Source organism: Syngnathus acus, chromosome 8 (assembly GCF_901709675.1).
Source record: "Syngnathus acus chromosome 8, fSynAcu1.2, whole genome shotgun sequence".
Classification (NCBI taxonomy): Eukaryota; Metazoa; Chordata; class Actinopteri; order Syngnathiformes; family Syngnathidae; genus Syngnathus; species Syngnathus acus.
This window is the reverse complement of record NC_051093.1, coordinates 2,155,291-2,167,573: the sequence shown is the minus strand read 5'-3', so window position 1 is coordinate 2,167,573 and position 12,283 is coordinate 2,155,291. Positions and strand designations below refer to the sequence as shown.

At 47.7% G+C, this 12,283-nt stretch overlaps 3 protein-coding genes across 4 annotated transcripts; 1 reads left to right on the top strand and 2 right to left on the bottom strand.

The window, feature by feature from the left end:
- The first annotated feature begins 104 nt into the window (after nt 1–104).
- cldni (claudin i) lies at nt 105–2,307 on the top strand. The gene is made up of 3 exons (XM_037255603.1): nt 105–239; nt 1,266–1,398; nt 1,525–2,307. Exons 2-3 carry the CDS (start codon nt 1,267–1,269, stop codon nt 2,026–2,028), a joined length of 636 nt encoding a protein of 211 aa, XP_037111498.1. The 5' UTR covers nt 105–239; nt 1,266; the 3' UTR covers nt 2,029–2,307.
- On the bottom strand, nt 2,246–7,191 carry coro1a (coronin, actin binding protein, 1A). Of its 2 annotated transcripts, none has more exons than XM_037255600.1 (11): nt 7,043–7,191; nt 6,198–6,404; nt 4,789–4,911; nt 4,551–4,680; nt 4,122–4,303; nt 3,937–4,056; nt 3,561–3,665; nt 3,078–3,223; nt 2,947–3,004; nt 2,618–2,848; nt 2,246–2,493 (listed from the first exon to the last, which is right to left on the bottom strand). In XM_037255600.1, the coding sequence occupies exons 2-11, from the start codon at nt 6,393–6,395 to the stop codon at nt 2,401–2,403; spliced, it is 1,386 nt and encodes a 461-aa protein (XP_037111495.1). In that variant the 5' UTR covers nt 6,396–6,404; nt 7,043–7,191; the 3' UTR covers nt 2,246–2,400. The 2 variants fall into 2 exon arrangements, with proteins under 2 accessions (XP_037111495.1, XP_037111496.1); XM_037255601.1 differs by having other exon boundaries at nt 2,627–2,848.
- A 295-nt stretch (nt 7,192–7,486) lies between these two features.
- Nucleotides 7,487–11,854, bottom strand: paqr4a (progestin and adipoQ receptor family member IVa). Its single transcript, XM_037255602.1, has 3 exons — nt 10,433–11,854; nt 9,809–10,027; nt 7,487–9,688 (listed from the first exon to the last, which is right to left on the bottom strand). The coding sequence occupies exons 1-3, from the start codon at nt 10,704–10,706 to the stop codon at nt 9,255–9,257; spliced, it is 927 nt and encodes a 308-aa protein (XP_037111497.1). The 5' UTR covers nt 10,707–11,854; the 3' UTR covers nt 7,487–9,254.
- Nucleotides 11,855–12,283: the final 429 nt, after the last annotated feature.

Genomic DNA, 12,283 nt, shown 5'->3' with positions numbered 1-12,283 from the left:
GAGTGTTTTTCGTTTTTTTTGTGGAGTCAAAAAGAAACGACGAAGAAAAAGACAAGAGGAGGACAAGTCCATTCTGGTCTGTAGATACGTGGTGGGCCTGGCCCCACCCTATGCATCACATTCCTCTACAAATACACCATCTTGTCCCAGCATCTGCACACAATCCCTGCAGGAGGCCGACCAACAACACCAAAGAAAAAGCCAAGAAATAAATCTTTTGACTCTCATTCACAACCAAGGTAAATCAATTTCTTTTCCCCTATAATGAATGTAAATTTATTTTAGGAGGATGTTTTAATCGTATTTATTTTGGGCAAACTGCATATGCTTGTTTGCTACGAAGTAGATCAAGTTTGGACTTTTTTTGGCTTGCGTTTTAGGAAAATTGTTTGCACCCCAGGGAGGTGTCATATTTCGTTTCCTTTGGCCCATAAAAATGAAAAACAATAACAACATAACATTTGTTAAAGAAGGTTTGAAATAAAAATTACAAAATACGTAAAAAAACTTGATTACAAAATTAAACTAAAAATTGACAAAAAAAGACTCAGTTATCGAAGATGAAATAAACTGGGGGTGAAAACTAAAACTAAATAAACAGGAAAAGAAACCAAATTAATGAATAATAATTTTAAAAAATGTGTTTTTAAATCAAATGAAAAAAACTAAACTATTGAAAAAATAAAAAGGATGAAAAAAATTCCATTGAAGGTGGTGAATACAAAAAACACAAAGGAACTAAAAAGAAAAAGAAGAAGTTCTTGGAGTTAGTTGAGCTCTAAATTCAAGTGAAGTACAAACATGCTGGCTTCATCTTCCATCGTCACATTTTCACAATGATTTCAGAATGTTTTTGTCAAAACAGGAAGTGAGGCATAACCATATCAGGAATTTGTTGGAAACATTTTGTGTCTCTTTTGTTTTTGGACTTTTCGGTGCCGGGGAATGTTTTTGGCGCTTCTACTGGGTGGAGAAGCAACAAGCAGTGGGCCTGTTCAGACTTGCGCTTATTTTAAATGCTAGCCCAAAGATATAAGACACACAACGTGTGTGTGCGTGCGTGCTTGTGTGTGTTCAAGTCTTTCTCTCTATGAGTGGCGCCACCATTTACATTCCATTTTGATCCAGGGATGAAAAACATTAGAATGAGCGAGCATCAGAACAGACTTTTACCATTAGGCTCGAGATTTACAGAATGTGTGCCCGCGTGTGTGTGTGTGTGTGAGTTTGAGCTTGCAGAAGCTGACCTTTGACCTCTTTTTCAGGATGGCATCGGTGGGCGTTCAGATCACGTGCGTGGCCCTGGGGGTCCTGGGCCTGATCGGTGCTATTGTGTGCTGCGCCATCCCCCGCTGGAAGGTTTCCTCCTTCACCGGCTCCAACATCGTCACTGCCCAGGTGAGCGCTTTTTCACTCCTGCTTACTTTCAAGTTGAAAATGTGTTACAAGACAGTGAGCGACAGCATGCGTAGTAGCTCCGAATGACAGACTGACTGGAGACGTTTAATTTTTGTGTACTTTCAGAGCCACGAGGAGGGCCTGTGGAAGTCGTGCGCCGTGCAGAGTACGGGCCAGCAGCAGTGCAAGAACTACGACTCTCTGCTGGTCCTGGCCGCGGATCTGCAGGCGGCCCGCGCCATGACCATCATCAGCTGCATGCTGGCCGGCATCAGTCTCCTGATCTTGTTCTGCGGGGCCGACTTCACCACCTGTGTGGACAACGAGGAGACCAAGCCCAAGATCAGCCTGGTGGCTGGCGTAGGCTTGCTACTGGCCGGCATCGTCCTCATCATTCCCGTCAGCTGGTCGGCCCACCAGGTGGTCCAGGACTTCAACAACCCCCTGGTGGCCGGCTCGCAGAAACGCGAGCTGGGTGCCTGCATCTACGTGGGCTGGGGGGCCGGGGTCCTGCTCCTCCTGGGCGGGGGGCTCCTGTGCTGCTTCAGTAGGCCCAAGTCGGGCGGCTCCGGGGGCACGGCCAAGTACTACAGCAACAGCGCCTCCGCACCCAACAAGAACTACGTGTGAGCCGGAGACAATCAATCCTATTCTGGCCGGAGGTCTGTTAACCACGTTAGCTTAGATCCTCTGTAAATAGTCAACAACTGACATGAAATGTTTCTTTGTGTGGTGCGGGGATGAAAATGTACATTTAGCTTCCATTTTGTTGCAGTCGAGTTGTTTTTATAAACAATACTGTTATGATTTTGTATTCAACAATGAAAGAGTTGAAAAAACACAAATGCTTGGAAAATATTGATTTTATTTCAAACAAGTGGCATATATTAAAAAGATTGGAGCAACAAATTAAGCCTGGAGTGGGTTTCTCTTTATCTTTCTAAGGGAAAATATATCTTCTCTTTTCTTTCCATTTTTTATATTGCGTAAAAAAAAGGTGGTTTAATGTTTGCTCTCCAGCGTGCTCACACGATTGCTGAGCTCCTCCAGTGATGCTTTCAAAGCCTTCAACTCCTGCAACAAAGCCGACACGTCCTGAAAATAAAAGTGAATAAATTGAGCATAAAGTAAACACAAATAAAACATATATTGAAATCAAACAAACAATGCAAATATTTGGAAAATGACATCAGAGAAGATTGTGAAAAATAAGGCCTACTCCTTTCACCTCTGTGCCGCCGTCAACTTGAGTGGCACCAGCCGAGGACACAGTGGTCTTGAGGAGGCTCTTGTGAACTTTGAACTCTTTGGCCTTGGTGGTGGCCACAAAGCCATCTTTGAGTGAGATAAGCACGGGCGGGGCATCTTTGCCCCCAAACCAGTCGTCGGCTTCTGCGGAAGGTTCCGGACCGATGGTGTCGGGGTACAGGTCCTCCTGGAACAGGTCCGACTACGCGGGAAGAAGAAAATTATATCAAGCCATCATGATAGCAATACCTAGAGTAGACCCACCCAATGATACAACACACGATAATATTTTATGTTCACCTTTCTAGGTACTGTCATGACAATGGGCTCGCATTTCCTCTCGTGGAGTTTGTAGAACCTGCCGGCGGCAAAGAGTGATGTTGGGAGAAGATTTCCTGGATTGCGATGCTAACATGCTAAAATGAGGCTACCTGGCAATCTCACACTTGTTGACCTCTAGGCCCCTTTTGGGCATGTAGCCCATGCCCTTCTGGCTCTCCTTGCTACTGTACATGGACAGGTAGTGCACATACGGCGCCTCCTCCGTCACCTCAAAGTAGCGGATGCTGCTGTCGCCCTGGAGGTGTTGTGGTGCAAGTCAAAATTTTCATTATGAGCGAACTTCAGAAAAATTCAGCTGTTGTTGCTTTCGTGCCCAGGCTGAAGCATTACTTTGGCGCCATCTTGTGGCATCGTGGTGCCAAGGAACTAAATTAATCTTAGTTGGGGACTGGCATTTAGACAAATGCACCTTATAAAATGTTCACAAATTCTTCACAAAAATAGGGTTCTTTTATTTGGAGGGGGGGCTGTAACGTAGATTAGAAAAAAATGGATCCAACTGGGTTCCGAGCCCAGGCACGGAGCAAAGACAATTTTGAAACATGTCCAACTGTAGAGGGTGGGATTGTGACCTTGCCGCAGAGGTAGACCACGCCGGTGTCCGGATCATAAAAGGGCAGGAGGACGCCGCTGCTGGTATCCAGTTCCTGTAGGGTCAGTGGTGAGCCAAAGTCCTCCTGAAATAAGAACTTGAGGGATTAAAAACAGCCAGAGACCTACTCTACATATTTTTATACTGTACTCAAGAATATCGTATTTCGCTTTAAAAAAAAATACATTAGAACATTTTTAGGTAGTTTTTTGCGTGGGATCGAACCAGCTAATTGTGATTCCATTTATTTTAGTGGGAAAAGTTGGAATGACTTCACTCAGACGTCAAGGCACCACTGAATTAAAAAGAGCGGCAAGTCTGACTACGCCTTTAAAAGGAGGTCCATATGGACTCACCGGGTCCCACAGTGCCACCTGCCTCTCGCTCATGCGACTGAAGCCGGTTGTGAGGATCCTCCTGTCTGACACCCACACAGCCCGGACTGGCCTGGAGCCCTCATGAGGTTTCTCCTTCTCCTGTGAAAAAGGAACAGTCGGACCTCGGTGGAGGCGGTCGTGTCGGCAACGGCAAGCGAACGTACGATGAGGACGGTGCCCTTGCGAGGGTCCAGAACCCGCAACATCTTGTCCTTGCAGGAGGTCAGGATCTTGGAGCCGTCACGGTTCCAGCAGGCGCTGTAGATCAGGTCCGAGTGAACGTCATCAATCCTGATGGCCGCCTGGCCGCGGGCAACATTCCACAGGATCACCACGTTGTCGCAGCCTGATCGAGTAGCAGGAGAGCTTGGCGTTACTCCCTGATAGGGCAGTACCCCTCTACTTTCAGCAGACGAGGGCTGTTTTTCTTACTTGATGATTTTTTTTGGGCTCCGGCTCTTTATCATCTATGAATGGGTAACTGGCAGCCCGTGGGTTCTTGTTCATTGTATTTTTGTGGTGGATTTAAAGCTTTTACACAAGCACTTGATCAAGCCCTTAAAGGACTCCAGTATATCCGTGCTTGTGCTCACCTGCACTCATGAGGACATTGTGGGCGGTGGGATGCCAGCTGAGGATGCCCACGCGCTTGGAGTGGCCCTCCAGCTTCACCACCGGCTGCGTGAGCGGCAAGCTCAGCCCAGAGTCCGGGATCTCCCAAATCTGCCCAGCAAGACGACAAGAAGCTCAAAGGAGATTTTTTGGCGTGAGGAGATGGAGCTTTGCTGTCATGGGTGTAGGACAACCACAAACCACCACTGCCGGACTCACCATGACGCTGCAGTCCTCAGAGCTGCTGGCGATGATGTTGTCATTGTGGGGGCAAAACTCGATGTCCAGCACGGGACCCGTGTGGCCGCATACTGTTGGGTAGGACATGTCGATGCGGCCAGTCTGCACACACGCAAGATGGTTAGAGGAGCCCGCGCATTGTTTTTTGCTTGATAGCACCTTCAAGAAGGATTTGCAAATTCTGCCCCTCAAGCCAGTTCCACTTTGAAATATGAACCAAATATATCTGGGCCAGAAGAACTCTGCCTAGCAACAAATGGCCCCTGTTGTTGTATTTTGCTTTGATTGTCAAATGACGGCACGGTGGTGCACTAATTACCACGTCCGCCTCACAGTCCAGAGGGTGTGGGTTTGTTTCCACCTCCGGCCCTCCCTGTGTGGAGTTTGCATGTTCTCTCCATGCCTGCGTGGGTTTTCTCCGGGCACTCCGGTTTCCCACATCGCAAAAGCATGCATGGTAGGCCGATTGAGCATTCCAAATTGCCTCTAGGTGTGAGTGTGGATGGTTGTTCGTCTCTGTGTGCCCTGCGATTGGCTGGCAACCGGTTCAGGGTGTCCCTCACCTACTGCCCGATGACTGCTGGGATAGGCTCCAGCACGCCCGCGACCCCCGTGGGGACAAGCGGTATAGAAAATGGATGGATGGATGGATGGATGGATGGATGGATGGATGGATGGATGGATGGATGGATGGATGGATGGATGGATGGATGGATGGATGGATGGATGGATGGATGGATGGATGGATGGATGGATGGATGGATGTCAAATGATTGGCTTTGTAGCACCAAAGAGCATGAGCTACTTTCAGAAAGTGCACTAAGGGTTCCACCACGTGCATGTCGTCTTCAAGAAAAGCGAGGCATGGGGAGGCCACATCCGGCCCAGACTGAACAGTCGACCTCCAAATATGGCAAAAACATCTTTACAAGAGAAAAAAAAAAACTCCAAGTTGACACCAAACTTCCTCATTCACCTCAAAGTGTTAACATGTTTTAAATACTGAAAAACCCTGAATGAACAACAATAGTGGCTACATCAGTTATTTGTCGTCATGTAACTAATTCTGCTGAAGTTGACGTTTTCGTTTTTGTCCCCTGAAATATATGTTCTCTAAATTGTGTTAGTACAAATAGTAGTGGAAGCAAGCTTGTTTGGTACCTCAATACTGCAGAAACTATCATGGCCAAAAAGTGACAAATGTAGTTAGTGCTAAACAAAAAGTTTGTGGATTAGCAATCATATATTAATGAAGAATAAATTAAAAAATAGTATAATATAACTAAACTTTTAACGGTTCGACACGATGACATTCAAGTTAGTTGGCTCATTTAATGTGGCAGGAACTACGGTGGCCATTAATTGGCCAAATAAGAGTTTGGCGGCACCTTGCTGAGGGGCAGCACCATGAAGGACCCGCCGCCGCTGGCGTCGACGATCATGGCCACAAACTTGGGGTTGACGGAGCAGAAGTTGCTGTCCCAGGTCATCTGCGAGATGCGGATGTCATCGTAGCAGCGGTCGGCCTTGGCCGCCTGGCCGAAGACGTGGCGGAACTTGCTGCTCCGCACCACCTGCCGGGACATGGTGGCGGCCTAGCGGCAAACAACAAAAGAAAAGCGTCTTTACTGTGACTTTTTTCAGCAGCGATGAAGCCATTTATGAGGGACGTGAAAGAGGAAGTGGGGCGAGCTTTCACAACTACTTCCGCTTCTTTTTTTCTGCCTGTGAGTCTGTTTAAAGAATGCAATTAAAATGCACACACAGGGGAAAATGGTCACTCTGAGAGGTTAAAACGACACAAAAACGATGCAAATGATGACGTGTGAAGGCCTCGCAAGTTGCAACTGTGTTGTCAGTTTAACCACAACACTTCCTCATGCACATGTATTGCCAAATTCCCACACAAAGGTTCAAAAATGTCCACGCACACCCTCACAAAACGGCAGCTCAATTGCAAGTGTTTTAAACGAGAGTTGGGCAACCTTGGGAGAGCGTGCACCATCTCATTCTAAGACCTCAGCTTTCTCTTCTTTTGCTCTCAGTTAACCGGCCCACTTCCTCCTCCACATAAACACTCACCCTAAAATTTCTTCAAATATTTTAAGAGATTCCATACGGTCATTCTAAGTCTTAAAATGAACCCTGCACTCACTCATATTGAAAACATTACATGAAAGTATATGCACATTGAAATGGCAGGTGCATGACAGTGATGATGATGAAGGCCTACCTGATGGTCGGTGCTGGTGGCGAGGGGGGGTGGCTGCTGTTGGCTGTCGCCGCGGAGCAGTCACTAGAATGAGCAGCGAGAGGAAGAAGAAGAGAAGAAGGACGTTGAAGAACGGCGCCAAAAAAGGCCAGCCACAGAGTCGGAAGTGCGGCAGGAAGTAGGCGGGATCACGCGGGCCCCCCGACCAGGATGTCAGTAAAGAAAGGGTGTCAAAACTAACACGAAGAAGAAGAAAGAAGAAATCATGATGAGCTGATGATTTGAATAAGGTGTTTTGGAGGAAGGACACATCTAAAACGTGCAGGACGCCGGTCCTCGAGGACCTGAGCTTTATCTCCGCCATCCTGGATTCAAAAGCTAGAGCGGGGTTTGTTTTCTTGCCACCTGGACATTTCACACTGATGAAAGAAACGGGAGTCTCTGAATAGAAGACATCAGCAAATATTTACAAATATAAACTTCCATTTATTGCACAATCGAGACTGGAGCAGAGACAGTTTGTAGGCGCGACGCTCCCCTCAGACCATGAAACGTCACAACCTTGAGCTCCTCTGTAGTCCATCATGTCCAGACTCGGATCACTACAGAGCATTTCCCTTGAGAAACTAACAGGCTAGTCGACACCTGTGATATATTCCGATTATATCTTTAAAAAGCACAACTCAGTTGGGTCGCGGTGCCGTCCGAAGGCCATTTTGTGGACGGGTTCCGCTTTGCCAAACGACATGGCACAAGAGTCAATGATTTCATCAGACAGATGCCTCGGCATGGCCTTCCGCTACCGTTACGGCACCCTGAGAGGCGGGAAAGAACAGAGCGTGCGTCCATGTTCCCCGTTGTTGACTTATGCATAGATTTACTCGCACAAGCGTCCATTTTCTCTCTAAAAGTGGGACTGCTCGCTCAGATGTATACATAATCTACATACATGATATACTTCCTTTAGGTCTATGGACTCTGAGCCCTTTGAGAGCAAAGAAATGAAAGTCGAGGCTAACCGGTAGCTAACTTGCTACGACTCTCATGCAGTGGCGACAAATCAAACGTTAACGTTTGCGTGCTAATTTGGCAAAGTGAGACATGTGTCATACAAAAACGAAAGGTGACCTTTTTTTGGCGAGTATGTACTCTACGTACATCCCAAAACAAAAGTGCAGGGAAGTGGCTCCAGTGTAACAAACAGTGCACTAAAAACAAACAACATTAAAATCATTTTGTATCTTCCATCCCTAAAAAAAAACAGCACAGGGCAACATGGTTTTGTTGTGTTTTGGTACTGGTTTTGCCGATGTCATTACATCCCAAACAACACGCAACACTAGCAAGACCAGTACAAAAAAAAAAAAACATCCTGCTCTATGCTGCATTTTTTAGCAAGGTTGTGGATCTTTATCCGGACTAAAGCGCGGAATCTTTTATTTGAAACACTTATTTTGCCGTTTTCTTTTAATTTTGGTCACAATCATTCCTAAAGGAGCAACCTGAGCCGCATTTTGACAATTTTCTCCAGTTGACGCATTTCTAAACTTGTAAAAGTGACTTGAAAAATCAGGCATATATTCCCAAATATTCCCCAAGTTGGAGCTGATATCTTGTTTTTAAACACTTATCTGACAATCAAAAGTGTTTAAGTAAAAAAAAGCTAAAATACTGAAAAGTATGAAAACCCTTATTTGCCGTTTTTCTAAGTTACTTTTAACAGCTTCAATTGCATTGGTGACAGGAATCCTCCAAGTTGAGAGTGTTTTCTTCTTTTGAACTATTTAACAGCGGTACACTTAATATTTTTTTTACACTTGTATGACAGTCAAGAACCTTAAAAAAAAAGATATAGAAAAGGATGAAAATCCTAATCTGCTGCTTTAAGCAACGCCACCAATCGCATTTGCAATGCAAATTGGTACTGTTTTTTCTTTTGTCACTATTTAACAGTGGTAAACTTCAACTCCACTCAAGAAAGTCAGACGCAGCGCCCGAATTGGACTTTGCACCAGTGCCGCTGTAGTGGCGCCACTTAGTGGGGAAGATGGGAAATTGCATTTTGTCCCATTTGGAGACGTCAAGTACTCTAGTAGTCGTAAACGCAACGATGTGACGTCACTGTGCTGTGTGGATTCTTTCAACGCGCTCACGTTAAAATCAAAGTGCGTGCAGTGATGTCACTGATATGCACGCTTATGTAAAAGGGGCGACAACATTCGTGACGTTGGCCTCAGTCAGAGGGACAGTTGTAGCTGTTGATCCACAGCAGGTCGTCCAGGACGCCCCAGTGCAGGTAGAGGATGGAGCCCACCACCAGCACGTGCATGATCTGGTGGCTGTTACACCAGTAGTCAAAGAGGCCCGGGCGGAAGCGCTCGGGGATGCGGGCAATGTTGATGACGCCGCCCAGCACGGCCAGTGCGTCCATGGTGAGGAAGTGGCGCAGCGAGGTAGGGCTGCCGCCGCCCACGCCCGCCCAGCGAAGCACGAAGAAGGAGAAGCGGAAGAGTGCCTGCCAGGCGAAGGAGCGCAGGCGCCGCACGCTGCTGCGCGCCGTCACCGCACAGTAGATGCTGTAGCTGGACAGCAAGATGTAGACGGACAACGCCGCCGTGCGGATCAGTGGGTAGCACAGCAGGGTGCTGTACAGGATCGGCAGCGCCCCTGAAACGGCAAGCCCGCACAGTTAAACTTCGAACTGACGCATCGGTTAAACTTGCCAGTACAGGCCTGCCATGTGAAGATTTGTTTTGGGTGCGGCTTGGCTTGTGCAGCGTTGCCTACCCAGCGTGTTGATCATGCAAATGCCGCACACGTCCAGCTTGAGGAGGGTGTGGTAGACAGGCTCGCCGCCTTCGTGGTTCATGAAGAGGTGGTAGAGCACCGAACCCAGCTGGGGCGACAGGCAGGCCAGGAAGTGCACCACGCCCAGCCACGTCACGCTGATCTGCGACCAGGGGATGTTGAGTGGCAGCAGCACCAGGAAGCACACCAGAGGGATGCCTGAAGTCATTGGGGAGGAGCATGCAAACAAACCGGTTAGGCGCGAAAACTTCCGTCAGATCAAGTTCCCAAATGTAAAAAGGATTGCAAACAGCACCATTAGAGTTGAAAAAAATTGAAAAATAATCGAATGAAAGACAATTGATTTCAGATAATTTAGTGAACACTTGGTCTTGCAGTCTTTTACGCGTTCACGAACAGAAGTCAGCAAACAAGATACAACAATTGTGCTAAAAAAAAACTGTAGTTTTACCAAAATTAAAGTTTCTAATTTGGAAAACTTCCACCCCCACCACCACTCCTCTTATCTTGCCATGGGAATTTACCGGGAAAGTACTGTACAGTACGGTACCTCTTTGCAAACCGAAAGTCTGTCAATGCGTGCGTGTGTGCTTGTGCGCTCACCATGAGTGTAGATGTTTCCTAGCTCGTTGTGCAGGTAGAAGAGACTCCTGATGCAGTCCTGCACCGAGGAGACGGGCCGGTACCCGGTCAGAACATACTTGTTGAACTGCAGGTGCGGGGGCGAGCTCGCCCAGTCCAGCAGCCGCGGTCCATTTAAGAAGGCCAAGGCGAACACCACCAACAGCAGCGCGCCACCGAACAAGCACGGGACGGACTGCACGCCGATGTAGACGTTGATCAAGAGGACGGCCACGAGAACCTTGTGGGACACCATTTCCAAATGCGCTCACTGGCTTCTGCTCCACTTTCAGTCTGTCTACTCGCGCAGCCGGGGAAGGCGGCCCCGAGCCGGGCCCGCCGCTACCTGGCTGAGTGTCATCCGCCGGACTGGGGCGCCGCACGGCCAGTCATGGGGACAAAGTCAGCGTCGCACCCATATGACATTAGTCAACAGCTTCATGTCACAGACACTTCCACGTTGCTAGCATCCCGGCCGCGTCACGGGCACAGATGCTGCGGGCGCGCGTCCATGCGGCTCCGGGGTGTGATGCCGTCTGGGCTCGATCCGCAGCCCCGCTCACGGCGTTAGCATGCTGACTGTATGGAGGCGCTTGGCTGCTCCGCCCCGGTGCTGCCTCGAAAATCTGACCGGGAAATACGAGCGAATCTCGTAGCTGAAATTAGAGCTAGCAACGCCGGCCGGCCGGGCTATGCCGGCGGGGGGGCTGCCGCCGTCCTGACGCTGCTTCTCCCGTTCTCTACTCGGAAGATGTCCATCATGTTGATGGAAGCTTTTCTTGCCTTTTTATTTCTTCGCTTTCTTTTTTTATCTGAATGGGGAGGCTGTGGAGTGTCCTGCAAGGCGGCCTTGAATCCGCTGCAACGCTTCGGCATAAAAGGTCATACGCCGTCGAGCTCAAACGACTGACTTGTGTCTTATATTCCAAAATAAAACACCCGTTGAAGTAAAGGCAACACAATCGTGATTCAATCACTTCAAAACGCACAGAAATTCTACAATACAATGTCATATAATCTGCGAAAACGACTGCGTATAAATCTGACCAGGATAACGTCAAGCAAACCAATAACATAAACTTTACTTTGGAGGCCGCGTTTCACACATTCCGGTCTATCGTGGATTACTACAACCGTCTTGACATTTCCGTTCGCCTCCTACTCTACATTACCTCATTATTGAAGAGTCCTTGTTGCCCCTTTGTCACAGCGGGACGTCTTACATGTGCTCCCCGCTGGCGCTTGTGAATGACACAAAACATCAACAAATGCACGCAGACACAACAAAATTTCAAGGATGAAAATGAGCTCTGCCTTTAAGTGACCTTCCGACGTAAAAAACCTAATTGTAATCGGTACAGCACAGGCCAACAAGTAAATGCCTCAAATTCAAAAGTTCCCAGTACAAGTACAATTACTGTAAAAACAGGAAGTGTAGTTGAGTATGTCTCCTAAGACTATTGATATGAAACGCGAAATCATAAAGGGGCATGACGAACGCATGCGTATTGTTGAGCTCGCGACGAGTATGGCCAGTCTTGTGCCAAAGTTGGTATCCCCTGCGGCAGGAGCTCGCACGCACTCAGTGGAAGGCGGAAACTGTTGCGGTGCGGCAGACTGTACCAGCTTGTCTTTGATAAAATAAAAATTAAAAACCATGAAGTACACACTTTTGTATTTGTCAATGTTCATCTTTAGAAGCTCGGTTGCGTTTTTTTAAGTTCTCACCTGCGTTTTGCGCGAGGTACGTTCAATGACCACTCACACAGTCGGAAAACACTAATTTCACCAAAATGTAGAGTACGTGAGCGGGCATATTGCAGGGAGTGCGTG